The sequence below is a fragment of the Lissotriton helveticus genome, chromosome 11 (genome assembly GCF_964261635.1).
Source record: "Lissotriton helveticus chromosome 11, aLisHel1.1, whole genome shotgun sequence".
NCBI classification, from domain to species: domain Eukaryota; kingdom Metazoa; phylum Chordata; class Amphibia; order Caudata; family Salamandridae; genus Lissotriton; species Lissotriton helveticus.
Genome location: NC_136072.1, coordinates 943,766,935 through 943,786,515, shown reverse-complemented (window position 1 = coordinate 943,786,515; position 19,581 = coordinate 943,766,935). Strand labels below are relative to the sequence as shown.

At 41.7% G+C, this 19,581-nt stretch overlaps 1 protein-coding gene across 2 annotated transcripts in view; it reads right to left on the bottom strand.

The window, feature by feature from the left end:
* Window positions 1-19,581, bottom strand: part of TTC28 (tetratricopeptide repeat domain 28) — a 1,211,014-nt gene that overhangs the window by 822,052 nt on the left and 369,381 nt on the right. For both annotated transcript variants that reach the window (XM_078667293.1, XM_078667294.1), the window contains exon 4: window positions 16,579-16,709. In XM_078667293.1, coding sequence (XP_078523419.1) covers window positions 16,579-16,709 — 131 coding nt within the window. The remainder of the gene's footprint in view (window positions 1-16,578; window positions 16,710-19,581) is intronic.

Below are 19,581 nucleotides of genomic sequence, written 5' to 3'. Positions count from 1 at the left end.
TCATCGGAAAGTCAGAAAGCAGCAGCCAGCCCAACCCTAAGGGCATGACTTTTTATACCTTTCTACGCTAACTAAACTAGCAAAGGAAAGTTTTCAGAAATCTACGACGTCCCATTGGTTGAGAGTGACAAGTGACATGTCACCCGATTCTTAAAAAGTTCCACAAAATCATGTCTTACAAAGACCATTGTCTCTTCCACGTGAAGCCAAAAGCTTCCTGCGATTGCAACTTTGTATTAAGTCATCCTCGCAGCTTCCATAGTCTTTCAGTGCAACTTCCGCGGATGCCAAGTTAAGGACTGACAAAAAGTTCACTTTCGACCTTGGCCATGTCCGACAGAATGATGTCAGCTCATCAGTTTTTGCTTTGTGAATGCAGCTTCAATAAACGTTTTATTCAGAATGGGCGTCTCGTGACTTTCTGCAGAATTATAGATCAGCTCTTTTTCTGCGGCTCAAATAACTAGGCCTCAAAAGCAGGCAACTTATGATTTCTAGTATAAAACAAACACAAGAAAAGTATTAATGTAAGAAATAAAGTATATTCTGTATCCACCCCATGATTTACTAATTAATTAACCCACCCGATTAATCAAAATGTTACCTAGCTAATGCAAACAAATAAAGCAGCGTTTATATTTACCAGTCTCCGTTTTTCTATGAGACTCATAAGCACCTAGAATAGTAGAAATGACATCACACAGATAAGGAAAAGCAAAACAAGCACATGCTTCTTTTAAGTTTGCAGCAGTTAGTAATGACAAAAACGAAAACAATAAATTATTTTATTAATTTGCACAAACAAAAAGATGCAACATTTATGCACGTTTATGAGCACACACGTTAGTCCCCCCACGTGTAAAGTTTAATCTAGGTTGTATTAGTACGACATATCACAAATCATTAATAATTTTATTCATGTTATGGAAATGTGACTTTGCGAGTTTAAACAAAATTTTGTTTTCTATCTCGCTCCATCAAACCCCACAGTGCAGTCTCCTAACCTACAGACTACAATAGCTTACCCAACAAAGTACAATCCTCTAACCACCAGAGTTCAATCTCTTACCCAACAGAGTGCAATCCTTTAACCACCTGAGTACAATCTCATACCCACCAAAGTACAATCCTCTAACCACCAGAGTACAATCGCTTACCCAACAAATACAATCCTCTAACCACCAGAGTACAATCTCTTACCAAACAGAGTGCAATCCTCTAACCACCAGAGTACAAGCTCATTCCCAACAGAGTACAATCCTTTAACCACCAGTGTACAATCCTCTAACCACCAGAGTACAATCTCTTACCCAACAGAGTGCAATCCTCTAACCACCAGAGTACAATCTCTTACGCAACAGAGTGCAATCCTCTAACCACCAGAGTACAATCTCATTCCCAACAGAGTACAATCCTTTAACCGCATGCGTGCGGCGGTTATTTTTGCGCTGTGCGGCTTTTTTCTAAAAGCCGCGTTACATGACGAGCTGAGCTCGTCATGAGCATGCGAGCGGCGCAACTCATGACGAGCTCAGCTCGTCATGAGCACGGAAGTGGTTAACCACCAGTGTACAATCCTCTAACCACCAGAGTACAATCTCATGCCCAACAGAGTACAATCCTTTAACAACCAGTGTACAATCCTCTAACCACGAGAGTACAATCCTCTAACCACTAGAGTCAGTGGTGGCTCGCTGCGGGAGTGCTGCAGAGTGGTGGGGCGGGGCGGGGGAGGGTGAGGGTGGGGGGGTAATAAACTCCGGCATACGGCTGAAGGGAATTAAGTATATAAATAAATATATAAAACAATTTACATTGCGCGCGATGCGTTGCCGAGTTGGCGTTGAAGTGCGTGCAGTGTAAAATGTTTTATTTATTTACTTAATTCCCTTCGGTTGTATGCCGGAGTTCACTACCCCCCACCCGGACCCTCCCCCGCCTCACCGCCCTGCAGCACACCTTCAGCGAGCCGCCACTGACCAGAGTACAGTCTCATACTCAACAAAGTACAATCCTGTAACCACCAGAGTACAATTGCATAACCAACTGAGTTCAATCCTCTAACCACCAGCATACAATTTCATACCCAACAGAATACAATCCTCTAACTACCAGAGTACAATCGCTTACCCAACAAATACAATCCTCTAACCACCAGAGTACAATCGCATAACCAAGAGTAAAAGCCTCAAACCACCAGAGTACAATCTCTTACCAAACAGAGTGCAATCCTCTAACCACCAGAGTACAATCACATTCCCAACAGAGTACAATCCTTTATCCACCAGTGTACAATCCTCTAACCACCAGAGTACAATCTCTTACCCAACAGAGTGCAATCCTCTAACCACCAGAGTACAATCTCTTACCCAACAGAGTGCAATCCTCTAACCACCAGAGTACAATCTCTTACCCAACAGAGTGCAATCCTCTAACCACCAGAGTACAATTTCATTCCCAACAGAGTACAATCCTTTAACCACCAGTGTACAATCCTCTAACCACCAGAGTACAATCTCTTACTCAACAGAGTGCAATCCTCTAACCACCAGAGTACAATCTCTTATCCAACAGAGTGCAATCCTCTAACCACCAGAGTACAATCTCATTCCCAACAGAGTACAATCCTTTAACCACCAGTGTACAATCCTCTAACCACCAGAGTACAATCTCATTCCCAACAGAGTACAATCCTTTAACAACCAGTATACAATCCTCTAACCACGAGAGTACAATCCTCTAACCACTAGAGTCAGTGGTGGCTCACTGCGGGAGTGCTGCAGAGTGGTGGGGCGGGGCGGGGGAGGGTGAGGGTGGGGGGGTAATAAACTCCGGCATACGGCTGAAGGGAATTAAGTATATAAATAAATATATAAAACAATTTACATTGCGCGCGCTGCGTTGCCGAGTTGGCGTTGAAGCACGTGCAGTGTAAAATGTTTTATTTATTTACTTAATTCCCTTCGGTTGTATGCCGGAGTTCACTACCCCCCACCCGGCCCCTCCCCCGCCTCACCGCCCTGCAGCACACCCTCAGCGAGCCGCCACTGACCAGAGTACAGTCTCATACTCAACAAAGTACAATCCTGTAACCACCAGAGTACAATTGCATAACCAACTGAGTTCAATCCTCTAACCACCAGCATACAATTTCATACCCAACAGAGTACAATCCTCTAACTACCAGAGTACAATCGCTTACCCAACAAATACAATCCTCTAACCACCAGAGTACAATCGCATAACCAAGAGTAAAAGCCTCAAACCACCAGAGTACAATCTCTTACCAAACAGAGTGCAATCCTCTAACCACCAGAGTACAATCACATTCCCAACAGAGTACAATCCTTTATCCACCAGTGTACAATCCTCTAACCACCAGAGTACAATCTCTTACCCAACAGAGTGCAATCCTCTAACCACCAGAGTACAATCTCTTACCCAACAGAGTGCAATCCTCTAACCACCAGAGTACAATCTCTTACCCAACAGAGTGCAATCCTCTAACCACCAGAGTACAATTTCATTCCCAACAGAGTACAATCCTTTAACCACCAGTGTACAATCCTCTAACCACCAGAGTACAATCTCTTACTCAACAGAGTGCAATCCTCTAACCACCAGAGTACAATCTCTTATCCAACAGAGTGCAATCCTCTAACCACCAGAGTACAATCTCATTCCCAACAGAGTACAATCCTTTAACCACCAGTGTACAATCCTCTAACCACCAGAGTACAATCTCATTCCCAACAGAGTACAATCCTTTAACAACCAGTATACAATCCTCTAACCACGAGAGTACAATCCTCTAACCACTAGAGTCAGTGGTGGCTCACTGCGGGAGTGCTGCAGAGTGGTGGGGCGGGGCGGGGGAGGGTGAGGGTGGGGGGGTAATAAACTCCGGCATACGGCTGAAGGGAATTAAGTATATAAATAAATATATAAAACAATTTACATTGCGCGCGCTGCGTTGCCGAGTTGGCGTTGAAGCACGTGCAGTGTAAAATGTTTTATTTATTTACTTAATTCCCTTCGGTTGTATGCCGGAGTTCACTACCCCCCACCCGGCCCCTCCCCCGCCTCACCGCCCTGCAGCACACCCTCAGCGAGCCGCCACTGACCAGAGTACAGTCTCATACTCAACAAAGTACAATCCTGTAACCACCAGAGTACAATTGCATAACCAACTGAGTTCAATCCTCTAACCACCAGCATACAATTTCATACCCAACAGAGTACAATCCTCTAACTACCAGAGTACAATCGCATAACCGACAGACTACAATCTCTTACTGGACAGATTCCAGTTCCATAACCAACAGATTGCAATCTCATAACCACAAGACTACACTCTCTTTCAAAAGAAAGCCCCATTCTATAACCACCATACAACAACCTCTGACCGAATAAACAGCAATCTCTTATTGAGTATAATTTTATAACCAACAAAGTGTAACCTCATAACCAACACATGACTATCTCCTACAAAGAGAGCACAATCCCAAAACCTTCAGAGAATAACCTCATAACCAATGGCCTACAATGCTATAACACACAGTCTACAATTCTATAACCCAGAGTACATAATATAGCCACCAGAGAAAAAACGCATCGCCAACAGCTTTAAATCTCTTACTCAAGAGAGTACACTCTAATAACCACCAGAGTATACTATCATAACCAATGGGTTACAATCCTTTAATCAATAGGCTACAATCGCTTATCCAACAGAGTACACTCATATAATCTCCAGAGTACGATAAAATAGCAACCAAACTACAATCTCTTACCCAACGGAGCACTATCTTTTGACTACCAGAGTAAAGCTCATAACCAACAGACTTCAATTGTGTACCTAAAATAGTACAATCATGTAATCACCAGAGTGCAATCTCAGAACAGAATGCAATATTATATCCTACAGAGTACTTTCTCATTACCACCACAGTGCAATCTTATATCAGGCACAGTCCTTTCTAATAATCACCAGAGTACGATCTCATCTTTAAAAAAAATAAGAATGTGTACCTGGCACACACCAACTAAAATATATGTTTAGAAAACTTCCTTGTGAGCAGAACCTCCATAATGCACACACTATCCTGAAGTGAATTTTATAACAATATGTAGCGATTATAGGACAGAGCAAAGAAACATCACAAGTGAAATACATTACCGTCTACATTCATTTTGAATGGTAGTTTAGGCAATCTACGGCATTAGATAGGCTAGCTTTCTTTTAGTCACGCGCACACAAAGATCAGTAAGATTGCTGCCCCGTGGACCAAGGTAAATTCCAAGCTCCATTTCTCTGGCAACCATCTGTGCTCACAATGAAATTCTCACTCATCCAGGGAGGTTAGGATTGATTGTCGACCACTCTCCCTTTGTTGAACTCAGCCGCCTTGAGTTAGTGCTTTATAATGGAGCCATTATGAGCTACACATATTGGTTCCCCTCTCCTTCCACATCAGCAATCACTCGTGCATCGCTAGGGAAAAGACCTTCAAGAACAATCAGAAAGAAGCATTTCACCTTTCCCCTCAGTGAAAGTTACAAACTGATCCACCATGACAAGAATTTCAAAAATATATTGAGAAGATACCCACATTGTGTTTTATAGTAAATACACTCACCTCTTCTAGTGTCAAATTTGCAAGTATTTAATCAGATCTGATTGGCTTAACATAAGCATCACTACTTAAAATTAGGCCTGGGCAGTAAATTCCGTTCTGCTTCCTGGAATTTGCGGAATTTGGGTAATTTTGCCCATAATTCCGCGATCCGCTACGTGGAATTTTTTGCTTGTTTGCGCTTTCAAAATATGTGTTCACAAGATATTTCCCCCCGAGCACGCAAACAGCGTTCCGAACAGGAAAAAAGCATTGTGAATGGGCGGAACAAGCAATTCCGCGTGTTTGCAGAATTTCTGCGAGCTCATGGAGATATTTACAGTTTCGCGGAGCTTTGCGTAGCGCGAATATGCAAATTCTGCCCACCCTTACTTACAGTGCACTCTTTTTATATGAACCTCTTTTCATTCATGGCTATTTAACAGATATGTTCTCTGTCAAACAAAATGGTTTACAAATTAAGCAAGAAGAGCATATGGGATAATATATATCTTTGCATCAGCTAACCTTGCTCTTCCATTTAACTGCTCCCTTTCCCTCACACCTTACCCTTCGGCTTCCCACACACCTTCTCCCATCTCTTCTTCCGCAAAATTCCATACTAACCACTACCCCCCTTTTGCTGTTTATGTGCCACCACATACTATGCAATGTTCATTGACAGTGAGAAATAGGTTCCTCCCCATTTAATTCCCCTGAATTTCATGCTTTGTGGACGACCTCATTTATGGACTTCTGCAGTGAGTCTCATTACCTGAGTCTCACTCATTGTAAGCTCTGTTATAGTAGTTTGGGGCAGTAAGGCTTAGTGTACACTTTTAAGATGAAGGTCAATGCTGCACAGCTAGGGTAAGGGGCTCTGGGCTTGTTGCACGTAAACATGTGCACATATATGTGTACTGTCGAACTCATGCCGGAATCTGCATAGAGGTAGCCTGTCTAAGAGGGGACCGTCATGGATTGATGCTAACCTGATATAGGACTTATACTGTGAATCAGCCTTCATAGTGTAAGTCTGTAGTGCTTAACTGGAATGAGTGTGTGCTTACTTTATTGCACATTATGGACACAATTTGCACGAAACTATAGTTTTGCAATATTTAAATCTAGAAATGAGCACAACACCAATCCCATGGTAAATCATGATACCAAATGCAAATCTGACATTAGTTTTCACATGCATGCATTACTTGTTTAATTTCAGGGCTTATTGCTTCTCTGACTCAGTACCTAATTAGATGCTGGCGAATAGCCTGTAATTAGGCTCATGTTGTGTCAAAAGTGATCACGTGACAGGGATGCGTGATCTGGGAAGGGAAAGGGAACAAATGGCAACACAAAGGCCTTCCTTAACAGCTGTTACCAGATCATAGATGGCGGTCTCAGGGACTGGATCCATTCATTCGATAGCCAACCTAGACTTTATCTCAGGGCTCTGAGAAGGGAAAGCCAATTTCAGATCTGAAAAAAGGGGAAGTACCAAATTTCAATAGGAGTATGTCTGAGAGGGCACATGGACTCTGCAAAGCTCTCCAGTAAGATGGAAAAGTAACATTAGGCGGGTTTTCTGTGGGGACATTGCCAGGATTAGGTGTACATAAGTCTCCAATTACTGTTTTGCACATAGGATAAGAATGGAGCCTCGCCACCACCGCCTCAGGACTTTCCTGGACTTGGAAAGAAATGTCTGGAAGAAAAGAGATTCTACTTGGCCATTGTGGGAAATAGACAGAAGGATTCCTGCTGACACCCAGGCACAGGACCTGTTCTATAATGGTAAAATGGTTAGCCTCCTGTTGCTGCTACAGGACAAAAAAAGTATAAGGAATCCATGCTCTGAAAATGCCACTTGGGACTGGACCATCAGAGAGCTTTGGCTGTGGAGAGAACTGGTGCCTGAAATCCTACCTTGAGGAACTTCATGGCTGTAGGAGTTGCTTTCCCAGTTGCATGAATATTGCAGGACCTGGTCATTTTTCGACCTTTGCCAGACTGCGACAGTGACCTGAGGGTGCACGCACAGCAAGCAACATTTTCAGATTTGTCTGGCTCAGAGCTTTTATTGCAAAAAAGAAGTCTTCAGCGGGCCACTTAATTTTAATGCTGTTTGTTACTGCCTGACACAGTACATATTTCCCTAGTAAATTTGCAAGTTTTGTGTTAAGGAGTGGAGCAAAGATTCACTCAGAGCTGTGTTGTGATCTAATCAGAGAATTTTTCTTAAGATGGTAGGGATAGCCCCAACTAAATTATAAACCACTTTCTGACAACCATCAATTACAAGTTAGTATTCTTAACAATATTGTCTATATTGGGGTGCAAAAGAAGTCTGAGTTGTTTATGATCTGTCTGATTCTTTTTTCTTGGTGTTGTTTCATCCAGTTTTTGGAGTCAATTGAACAGTGTTGTAACCTGTACCATATTTTTCAGGGTCTAGACTTTAATTTGAATTAATTCATGCATGATTCTGATTAATCCCGGTCTGGGAAGTTTTCAGGCATTCAATGAAGTTCTGCAATTGAAAAGCCTACTCGTAATCCAAAAATGGGTGTGTGCATCTTCTAGACCTATAGAATAGGACCTGTGAGCTATGCATGGTACAATAATTTGAAACTGCTTGTAGTTAGTCTGACATTAGGCCAGACCATAGGACTGTAATTGGTTAGTCCAGACTCTGGGACATTGTCTGGAAACAGCTGGGCAATGGTTGAGCAGTACTGACTGGTTCTAAGAGTACCCACTGCATTTGGTAGTGCACACAGTTGAAATTTAACACAATTACTACTATTTCTCTTTTAGCACAGCAAAAGGAAAAACATTCTTTATCCAAAATGATACAAAATGGTGGACTACTTTCCCCATATGAAATTAAATAGGCCAGGGCAGTGTGGGACTCACAAACATGTAGAATTATGCGCACGCTGTGGATGTCTGTGGAAAGACTACAAGCCTCCCGTTTGGATTCTGACAGCGTCAACGCAATCTTTCATCCATGTAAAGTGGATAGACTGTCACTGAATTGTGTAATAGTGAAACCTTTCATATATACAGTCCTACAAATATGTAGTAGCAAGCACTGTATTACAAGTGATTGTGATAATAATAGTAATTATACTACTACTACCACTACTACTGGTAGTAGTAGTAGTAACTGTTGACATTTTACCATTTCATTCTAAAACTGTCACTTTGAAGGGGCCGATTGGATTAAATCCCTTCCCTAAATGAAGGCTTTTACAAATGAACACAACTTCATAGTTGCTCGTTGTACAGTCAGCAATAGGTTGATCATAAGGTCTAGCAAGAAAGTTAAAAACTTGGGCTATGTTATGGTACATTCATTTGTATAGAGCTTTACTACCAGCTATATTGTCATTAAATGCTTGCTGCATTTGTGCACCTTTAAAAGATCTGAGGTTTTTCTTGACCTGCCTCAAAAGAGATCTATTAGGCACATGTTTAGCTGTATTTCATATTGTATAGAGGTGAGTTATGTTGGATGCAGCCTGGTGAAGTTTTGACAGACCAGTGAAATATTTAGTGGTGGATTATATTGAAGAGTGGCCAGCTAGATCCTACTATGCACCTGTATTCGGCATTATGTGCATGGATGTGTGTGCTGAAGGATGTTGTTTGTTTCATTTTTTCGGGGTCTATAGTTGGCTCTAACTCAGCTTCAGCTCAGTGTTATGTTTCGAGCCATCTTTAATCCATTAGATGGTTCCAATATGAAGGTATATGAGAGTGGAAAATTTAAGTTCTGCTGCATGGTTTAGATGTAGATTGGAAAGAAAATATAAAGGGAAACTCTAAGCCAACTATACGTCCAACGACGTAACAAAAGCCCCTGCAGCCCCCACGGTGTGGGGGGCCCCCGAACTCCCGGGGCACCGTCCGGCACGGGCAGGCTCCTGGCCTGAGAGCTCTGGACTGGGCCTGAAGCATGGGGAGCCCCCTGCATGTACTTTACAGGGGGGCCACCTCAAGTTTTGTTACGCCACTGTATACATCTGGAAGCCATGTTGTGCGCATGGTGATGCCAAAAACTGTGTCTAATGTATATTACAAAAGGCCCAGAATGCACTAATCCCCTCCATATTTAGTTTCTCAATGAAATCACTGTTTTGCTTCCTAATGCACTAACCTGGGCCGCAGCAAGTAAAACAATTCCATCATTGCTCTTAAAAAAGCCAGAATTACTGCAGCCATAGAAAATGCCGTGCGTTATAAAAATGTCTGCAGAAGCCGCCAACTAAAACAATTTTGTGCACTCAGGAAATTCTGTGGTCGAAATGATGTCATCAGGAAGCGCCAAATTAATTTCGCTAGGTTACACAGAACAGTCTCTGGTATCACAAACGTTGTGGCTAGTTGTCAATAACTCTTAATTGGGTTCCCAGATGTACAATAAATTAGGGTGTCAGGATTAAGTTGAATTCCCTAGAATCCAAAAGAATGTTAGAGAAAAGGCAGAGAGTTCCATGTTGAAAGTATTACTCCAAAACGTAAGAGAAATCTCTCATCGACTTCAGGATGAATGGCGGTAAAAGTGGGACCAGAAAGGCATCGTGTGAACCTGTAACACAAGTGAAAGTTTTACGAATGTACTTCTATGCCAGAATGAAGGTTCAATTTTGTTTACCAATCTAGGTCAAGCGTTTTATCCTGTGGGCAGTGGTGTAGCCAGCGTGTCACGGACACTTCTGCAATTAGGCCTTAGGGGTTCCTCCGTCCTCTGGGCCCCGGTGTCGCTGCACCTGCTGCACCACTGTAACTTACACCCCTGGTTGTGGAGCTGTCAATTAAAACCCAACATTGCTTTATATCAAAACCTTTGAATGTAGGGCTCAAAATTGTGCTAAGAGCTACAAGCCCCTACTCAATATTGCGCCCTGCTAACAGGTTTTGGGAAAGGCATGTTGCGTCAGAAACAGGCTGAGCAGGCCAAAGCCCATCCGTAGCTTGGAATATAATGCAGATACAGGGTACATAATGATATATCAATAGTTCAGCAGGTACTGTGGGGCATACGGCCCATTTTACCCCAATTAATGCCTGATTTTAACTACCAAACCAGGTGATGGCGGGCCGGTTTCCTTGCTCGCATTAGGGCCCATGGCATCCTCGCAATACCACTGCCTGGGACTGCTGCAAACGTATGGCCTGATTCAATACTATTACATGGCAACCAAGGCAAATACAGTGGGACTCACACCTGTGATTTTATGAACGCCCCTCATACAGGGTCCGAATGCATCGATCACTTGTTGTTGAATGCAGCCGACGCAGCGTCCGACTCCATTTTGTCACTTGGTGATTGCTGTTACTAAAAGGTCTACATTTATTTTGTCCCTATTCAAATGTGGCTAATACTGGGTCCGACTTCATCTATCCAAGAAAACAAAACTAAAATGGAGAAGATATTTGCCATCGTTATCCCAATTTATCCTAAATATGTTTCTGTGGGCGGGTAAAATATTAAAAATAGAAGCATGGTATACCAGTTAAGAAAAAGCAGATCTAAAAATCAGCAGCTTCTTCAACAAAAATCACAAGGCGTTGGAACTGAAGTATTTGCTTTTTTGAGTAGTTTAGTTGTGAACTCACTGATGCATACCAATCTTTTCTCTCTGTAATGCTAGGGGGGAGGAATTGATGTACAATACCAAGGTTACGTTGGCTGGGAGATGAGGGAACCAGAAGAAGTTACTGGTGGTAGGATGGCACACACCACTCTTATTTCACCTAGGTAATTTGCTGAGCCTGGAAGGAGGGTACTCTACTCACCTAGTAGAGACAGGATCTACACAGGGAGGAGGTAATTCATTCTTTATTCAGGTTAGGCCCCACTTATAGGCTCAGCTTCAATAGCTCTGGTCAGGCCTCCATCCTGCCTACAGCTGTACATCACGAGCATCCTTTCTCTTGCACTCACACACACCAACACTCCATGACATCACCGCATTCTGTCAATCAAACCCATCCTCCCAGCTCACACACCAGGGGAAGGGGAGCCATCAGTTGGCCGCTAAATGTTATTATACATAGCTGAAACCGGCTTCATTCAGAACACCACAGCAAAGTAATCCAACTAAGTCCAATGTGTGCATAGAGGACCGAAAAATGTCAGATATAGGATCACCCTAGCCATCTGGCTGGAATTAATTTGAACTTCCATGTTTTTTCTCTTGCTGCGCCCTGCAGTGGCCTAAATGACACGCAGCATTATAAAAACTTCAGGATAATTAATTGCAAAGATTTATGTAAAGGCTACAGATGACATTGGACGGCACACTGCATGATTGAAAATGGTTGTACTTTATGTTTTTTTAAACAAATGGGAACATCTCACACAATTTCCAAGTAACCTCAGCCCCCACATCTAATATGGAAAGTTAAACGCGCTGGATTGCCCATGAGGCCTTCTCAGAATTGTTGCTCTATATCTAAACATTTGTTTTTTTCGGTTTTCATTTCGTTTTAAATAGTCATTTCACATCAACATAACATGTGTTTTATTGTGCCGAGAATTCTTTACAAAAACAACTAGAAACAGTTGGCGCATTTTACAAGCGAAGTGATGGTTTTCAAAGTTAAAGCGAGCCTCTGCTTTCCAAGTACAAAACTAACTATTTACGGCCCACAGAGGATTTCGGGTTTATTCTGAGAGGTCACATGAGTATGGTGGCCAACGAACAATAGCTTTTGGGATCCAAGTCCAACCTGGCAGACTGTCATGACAATGATGTACGACACAGCTATGATTAATTACCACAAACGGTCTGCAATCCCTTGACAAGCTCTAAAGAGTGACAAATGTGTGAAACTCCTGCTGAGCCCAGGCAAGCAAGTGTGCTGTAGTCTGTCTGTCAGACACACAACAATGGCTGGTGCATGCAGAGCGGGCCATATATACAGAGCTCGGTTTCCACCAACATAGTCATCCACATTAGACAGTGATGGCCAACAACTCATCCAAGCTCCAAGATGGCCAACACACTGCCAATCCTGAGTGGTCTTTGACTTTTCGTCTCTCCCTTGACTCTAAGGATACTTATGTCAGTCCTGCCATTGTAATTATGGTGTGGTGTGTTACGGGTGTTTATATGGTGCTTACTACCCTTGACCCGAGCACACCGGAATACCTATGGACACACAGGTCCTTGTACCGGCTCAGGAGTACTCGCATCATTGTTGCGTGACTCACAGCACCTTTCATATATTTCCAAATTGGATTGGTTGCCGCTATTCGTGTAATTAGGTTACTGGGCCTCTCCATACCAGTACTCTCAATTGGAAATTGCCCCAATCCCACCCTACCTCCTTTGCTATGCGCCAAGACGCTCAAGTGATCTAGCGTACCTCCATGCGACCGCAGTAATCCCTTCCTGGCATTTTCCAATTGCCTCATTGCTTGCCCCCTGCTATTACGTTTTGCTAAAATTCCGTCAAGCATGTCATTTTTACGTCCTGATGATGATCCCAATATTGTTTCTATGGGATCGAAACGTCGTCGACCTTATATGCACCATAAATGCAATTAAATTAATTACTGATGTGTAACGGTGTCTCTACATTGTTCCTGAAGCGGACCGTCACGTCGGAATACGAGCACTTTGCTGCTTTTGATTACAACTTATCAAGGTTGTCTAGATAATAGTGTATTGAAGTTTTGCCTTTACTCTGCGCCATACTCCACGCGCTGTAACTACAAGGACCCATTCGATATTTCTTGGGGGCAGAGTTTATACTTAATAATCCGGGTCATGCTGGCCTTTCCGCAATAATCCTTTATATGCTGTTGCCCTTCTATCGTGTGTATTAACCACCGCTATTGGACGCTGCTCCTCACATTTTGGCATTTTATCCTTGGATTATAACAGTGCCCCCTGATACGTTCATCCTTGACATCACGAATTCCACACATGATTTATGCCTTGATAAAGTCTCAGCAAGAGACGAAACACGTGTTGGCGAACAATATGCTGGAAAAATCCTTATGAAATTTTGAATAAAGAAACTTTTGAAGATTACAGACTTGGATCTCAAATTATATTGGCGTCACAACTGTCGATCCGTCATTATATATGAAGAAACTGCTCCTTTTGAACTGCATCTGTGTCTGCTTGTTTGAACACTCCTGTGTATAAAAGCTTGAGTGCTGAGGGCTATATACTAGAGCTCGCTGTTGATTTTACCAATTTGGAGTGCTGTAATTAGAATTTCCCCATATACACTGACACGGGCTTGCATTTCGGTGTTTGCCTATAGCACCTTTGGATAGTAGGTGCATAGATTTTCTTTAGCACCCAAGATACTATGATTGTTTCTATTGCGTTATTCTAACTCTTCGTGTACTGATTTTTGATATATACTTGTGGTTCATAGAATAGTGCGGACATTTCCCTCGGGAACACCACTATCCCCTCAATTTTACGGTGTCTCTACATTATGTTTGCTTGTTGCATTTCTTTATACAAGTTACAAGCATTTTTTGTCCTGCCTGAGCCTTTTTCTGAATTTGTGAATTTCTGTTCATTTGTGTCTTTGTTATATATGCTGCTTTGGATGCAGGATTGTGTCCCACTTTATTCTTGTGTTTTATGTGATTTGATACATTATTAAATTTTTCTGGACAGCTTCAATATATCACTGATGTCAGGCCTATATTCATTGTTTTCTGTTTGAATCCCTCCTGTCAGGGACTATTTTGTAATTGTAACATACTACTACCCTTGACTAGGCACTGAAGCACTTTGTGGACAGATAGTACACTACTCCGCTGGAACCATGTATTAGTGATTAGTTCACACATGAAGGTGACAGTTTGTAAAGCTGTTTATTGTCTAGCTGTTACGTAATTTGGTCTTCCCAGCCAAATATATTAGGCAATTCCAGCATCCTCCCACCCAGACCCACCACTCTTACACCGATTATATTACGTTGCTATGTATTATAGTTATGGGTGTGCTTCATTAATGACTTCATCATACATACGATGCCAGCAATTGTTATACTGATTGTTACCTATGAGTCTTTATCTGCCGTAAATTCCTCTCTCTTATCAATGTGGCAGGCGCCTTCTTGAATAGTTAGTTTTATATGGAGTGCTATATATACGCGTCTATATCTTCCACAATAATTTAGAAGGATTAATTAACTGGTTTGTCACTATATAAAGTTCCATTGTACAGTGCTTCATATATGCTATATTAATAAATATTTGTAGTTAATAAAAGGTGTGACTTATAAAGCGTTTGTCACATTTTAGAGTCACTCTGGTGGGAAAAGGTTTCATTTTTCAAATCCCGATGTAAAGTATCAAGATTTATTGATATATCAAATTGTAACATCTCCCTACAATAGGGAGAAGCAGCAAGAACAACACCTCTTCCTCAGTTTGACCTTGGGAAAGAAGTCAGCAGAGAATTAGGAGGAGGTGGCAACATAAAATGTTCGGAACGCCTGCAAACTGCGCTCTTTTGGGAATTTATCTGTATACACAAACGTTTGCATGGTCATTCCCAATATGAAAATGCATTGAAATTCCTTACATAGACCTCCATATTTTATGTGGTTGTTGTGGAAAGGAGAAAAATACTTTTCCACATGGAGGAAAAAAAGGTATATGTATTAATGCACATGTCCACAAAACGTATCCATGCAAATTGGCCTCTCTTATGATAAAGAAGGGCAGACAAGAAGGAGAAGGAAATGCATGGGAATCTACGAATGACCATTTCCAAGGTATACTAAAAACGAAAGTTGTTAATCTCACAAGGAAACTATGCTGAAAACAGTCATACCCTATTAAAAATATGTTTCTGACTCGAACTCTTATGCAAAGTGGTTTTTAGAGTAAAAAAACACGAGACAAAAGCTTGGGAAAAGATGGCAAATTTCTGACCAGTATTGGAAACATAATTTCGTGAAGTTGAGTTATAAATCTCTGGATGACATCATCTGAGAGCTGCTTTCCAATGTTTTAACACAAATGATTTTGTCTATGCAGTTCTCAGAATGCCTTAGGGAAAAGTGCACTTTAAGGTTGTTAGAGGAGATTCTCAGGCTCACAAAAAGGAAAATCTACACAGACAGGATATTCCAAAAATAAAGCTTAATTGCAGTTTACAATTACAAAGCCTTCTCTCATCCCAGCACATATTACAATGAAGTATATCGCTAATATTGCACCTCCAAAAGCGTAACATAGTAATTGACTGGCAAAGGTTTTGCATTGCACAGTATTAATGTAAATTACACAGAAGGAGTCCGGCTTCTGCTTTGCACTATATTTAGCTTAGCAGATAATATAATAATATATATATATATATACTGTAGGAAGCTATGAGTCGTATAACCGTTTCTTCATTCACCATAGCACTACCTAGTGTAAGACCCACTGGGATAAAACAAATAGTGCAAACTAATAATGAATCAAACATTTCCACATTCAAGCCATGACTCACTGGCCACACAGCCACATGCAATGCAGTGCAATAAGAGAAACATTGGGCAAGCCATACACCCTGTATAATGGTTACTGCAGGACTTGTAGACACACTACAAGTACTTGTAGGCATACCATCAAAGGTCAGGAATTGAGGCAGACAATGGAAAGTACCACCACATACATACTATACTCCATGTGAAGATGTAGTACCTCATAACAGGTTACAAACCCATGCAGTATTTTCATATTTCTATCACAAAATCTGATCTTTCCTAATGTGTTCAGCAGTAGTAGCAGTATGTTGGCAATATATTCACAGTTTGGTATTATTTCCTTTAAATGAAATTTCCTGATGGAGAAAAACATGCACAGTGTTATAGTCGACTCTATGACTTAGATGATGAAGCATCACAGTTGTGAGTAGGGAGAGGACAAACAGGACTACAGGAACCATCTGTCCTCTGTGCATATGTTTAATAAACCTCCTACCTCTCTCTCCTTAAGTTTCATGGCGAGCACCAGCTGATGTCGGTGGTTGGTGAGAGCCTCCCGATAGTTTCCTTTGGAGAAGAATGCTGAGCCTAAATTCCCATGGGCTCTGCATTCACCCGTCTGGTCACCTGGGTGAAACGCAAGCAGAGTTAAATGTCAGTCTTTTTAATAGCGTATTACTGTTATGAAATAGTCACTTATACAAATAAAGCATACTTCACACAAATTATTTAACATTTACTAGTTTATTCAATTTATACATTTTGGGTTTTTGGAAGATTCTTTACTCTAAATGTCTCAAATGTGAAGGAGGGAACTGAAACTGAAAAGAAGGTCTCAGAGGGAGGATAATCTGACAGGGAAAAATCAAAGTTGAGGGAGTCTAGTGAATTGGATACATGATAGCAAAAGTATCTCTATGAAAAATTTTCAGGATCCCTGGAGAGGTGGGCCTATGATCTTGCTAAATATGGGTATAGCCTTAATAGATGGTAAAACCAAAAACATGTTCAAATCACATAGGGCAAGGACCAGAATTACAAAAAAGTTTGGTCAACACTCCCACACCTCACTCCATAGTCTCAGTGTGATCCAATGTGGGCAGTGTGCTGAAAATATCAAATAAATACATCAAAATGGTGGTGCAGACTAGATTGTTCAAGCATCAACTGTAATAGTATTATCTGTATGAGCTGTAAGATCATAATTTGTCCCCGAGGGATAGGGAATCACAGAAGAAGCCATTACCAAATAGGAATCTGAGATGACCAAAAGACCTGGCAACACCCCCTAGAATCTAACCATAGCCATTTCAGTACACAAAATCTGAGACAAGCCTGCCCCTGCTACTTATCACTCAGTTTTCTTGTTACATGGGTATTTGAAACTTCTGCATTGAACAGGGTTGTTTGAAGAAGATAATATTATTGAAATACTTGAAGACAGCTTTAGGGAGTGTATGCACATTATTGAACAATCTAATTCCCTTCAGAAGACCCTCAATAAATATGTAATCTTAAAGAGCGCTGACATTTAAGCTATATTTATTGATCTCCTCCAGGCTTTTGATTCAATGCATTTACGTATTATGCGGTCCCTCATCGAAGCTAAAGGAATCAGTGAAGCTATAATTGGTATCTTGACACAGATTTATAAAGCAACTAAGGCTACTGTAAGATATGAGACAGAGGATGAGATTGGTATACAGAATCCAATTGGCTGGAAATTAAGGTATGGAGGTCTTCTGGCATCCACCTAATCTAACATCTTTCTTGAAGATTTAAGTAGCACGCTCCTCTTCCTAAGAGGAGATGTCTCTAGAGTGCGCATGCATCGCTTCCCTGCCGTGCTTTTTGTGGCTATATTGTTAGCAGCATCGAATGAAAACACACCCTTGATTCTGGTAAAAGCATGATGTACAGAGTAACTGTACTGATAATACAGTGTTGATAAAAATTGAAAAACACAAGCTAATAGTTTTCGACAAGCAACCAAAGCAGATTCATAAGTTTCAAGTAGAAAAAAGAGCGAACGACTTTGATTACCTAATGACACTCACAAAATCAAAGATAGGTTTACCAGGTCATTAAAAGTTATCTGACATCAGTTTGGTCTTTGGCTGCTATAACAATAGTAAAAAAACCAGAACTTTTTTTATATACTGTTTCATACTCCTCCTCTTTGATGCCCTGCACTGTAATCAATATGTGCTACTACTACTACACAATTTAATAAATGTCATTTTGTTGATCGGCACCATGAAAGGGAGCAATGAGGCCCGTACTCATGAAGATCTATCAGCATCCTTGTTCAGAGATCAACTTCAGGGTTTTACCCAATCTGACAATTTTGTTGTTTTCCAGCTGTCACTTTGCCCGCATTTTGGTGAAGCTTGGGCTGGGGTGGGACTATATCCCCCAGACGGTAGTGCAGGGGCTGGTGTCACGAGAACGATGCGCTATAAAGTGTCTACGGACTCCCGCAGTGCAGGTTGTTTTCCAGTTGCCACTTCGCCTGCATTTTGGTAAACTTTGAGATTGTTCTGGGTGGGACTATGTTCCCATACAGCAGTGCTGGGGCCTGTCATCACAAGAACAGCATGGGATGCACACGGGTGTCAGAGATGGGAAACATCATCTACTCCGCATGCTTTACAATGCATGGCATTACCATGCATTTTTTACTCTGCAAAAACGTTTACAATGCAGGGCTTTACACCACAAACCATTACAATGCATTCCCCATTGCCCCTGTGGAGTTAGAATAGTAAATTGCATTGTAATGGACAAAGCGTTGTAATGGATTGCATTGTAAAGGCCCGCGTTGTAAAGGTTTTTGCGGACTAAAAAATGCGGGGGAATGGCACGCGTTGTAAATGTGTGCGGAACAAAGTGTCCTATTCGTCAGAGACCAGAGGATGCTGGGCTGGGTTCCCACTCTTGGCTCTGCGATCCAGTGCATGGGCAGTGTTATCTTTTGGCGTCCTTCTTGTCTTTTTTGTCTCTTCATCCTCACAGAAGTTGCCCTGTCTCCATCAAGGGAATTCGTAGGAGCTTCTATGTTTATCGCTTCATTAAGTTTCAGCCTACTGGTGGGAGGTTTTGATTCTTCTTTTCCTCTTCTACCAGGTGACTCTGTCGAGTATCGCTGTCAACCAAGTGACTTTCTTATGTCCATATCTGTCACAAACGATGGCAGCATTGAAACCCCACACTCCCTTAATACTGGAGGAGTCTTGGCTCGTTTCATAAAGAGCAGAAGGCTCCGCTTGTTTACTTTTATTGTTTCTGCTGCCTATCTCCTGTGGTAGAGGTCCTTCCGATCTTTGGTTCAGTCAACCATCTGGGTTCGTTTCAACAGGCTTCTGTGGTACTAATTTCTTGACAGGCTTAATTGATTTGAGACGACATGTGCAAGAAGAAAACTGATGGTTGTGGTCTCAAGTCCACTCCTCCCATCGAAGCCACATCCATCGATTGCATGCTAGAGCATGCCATAGGT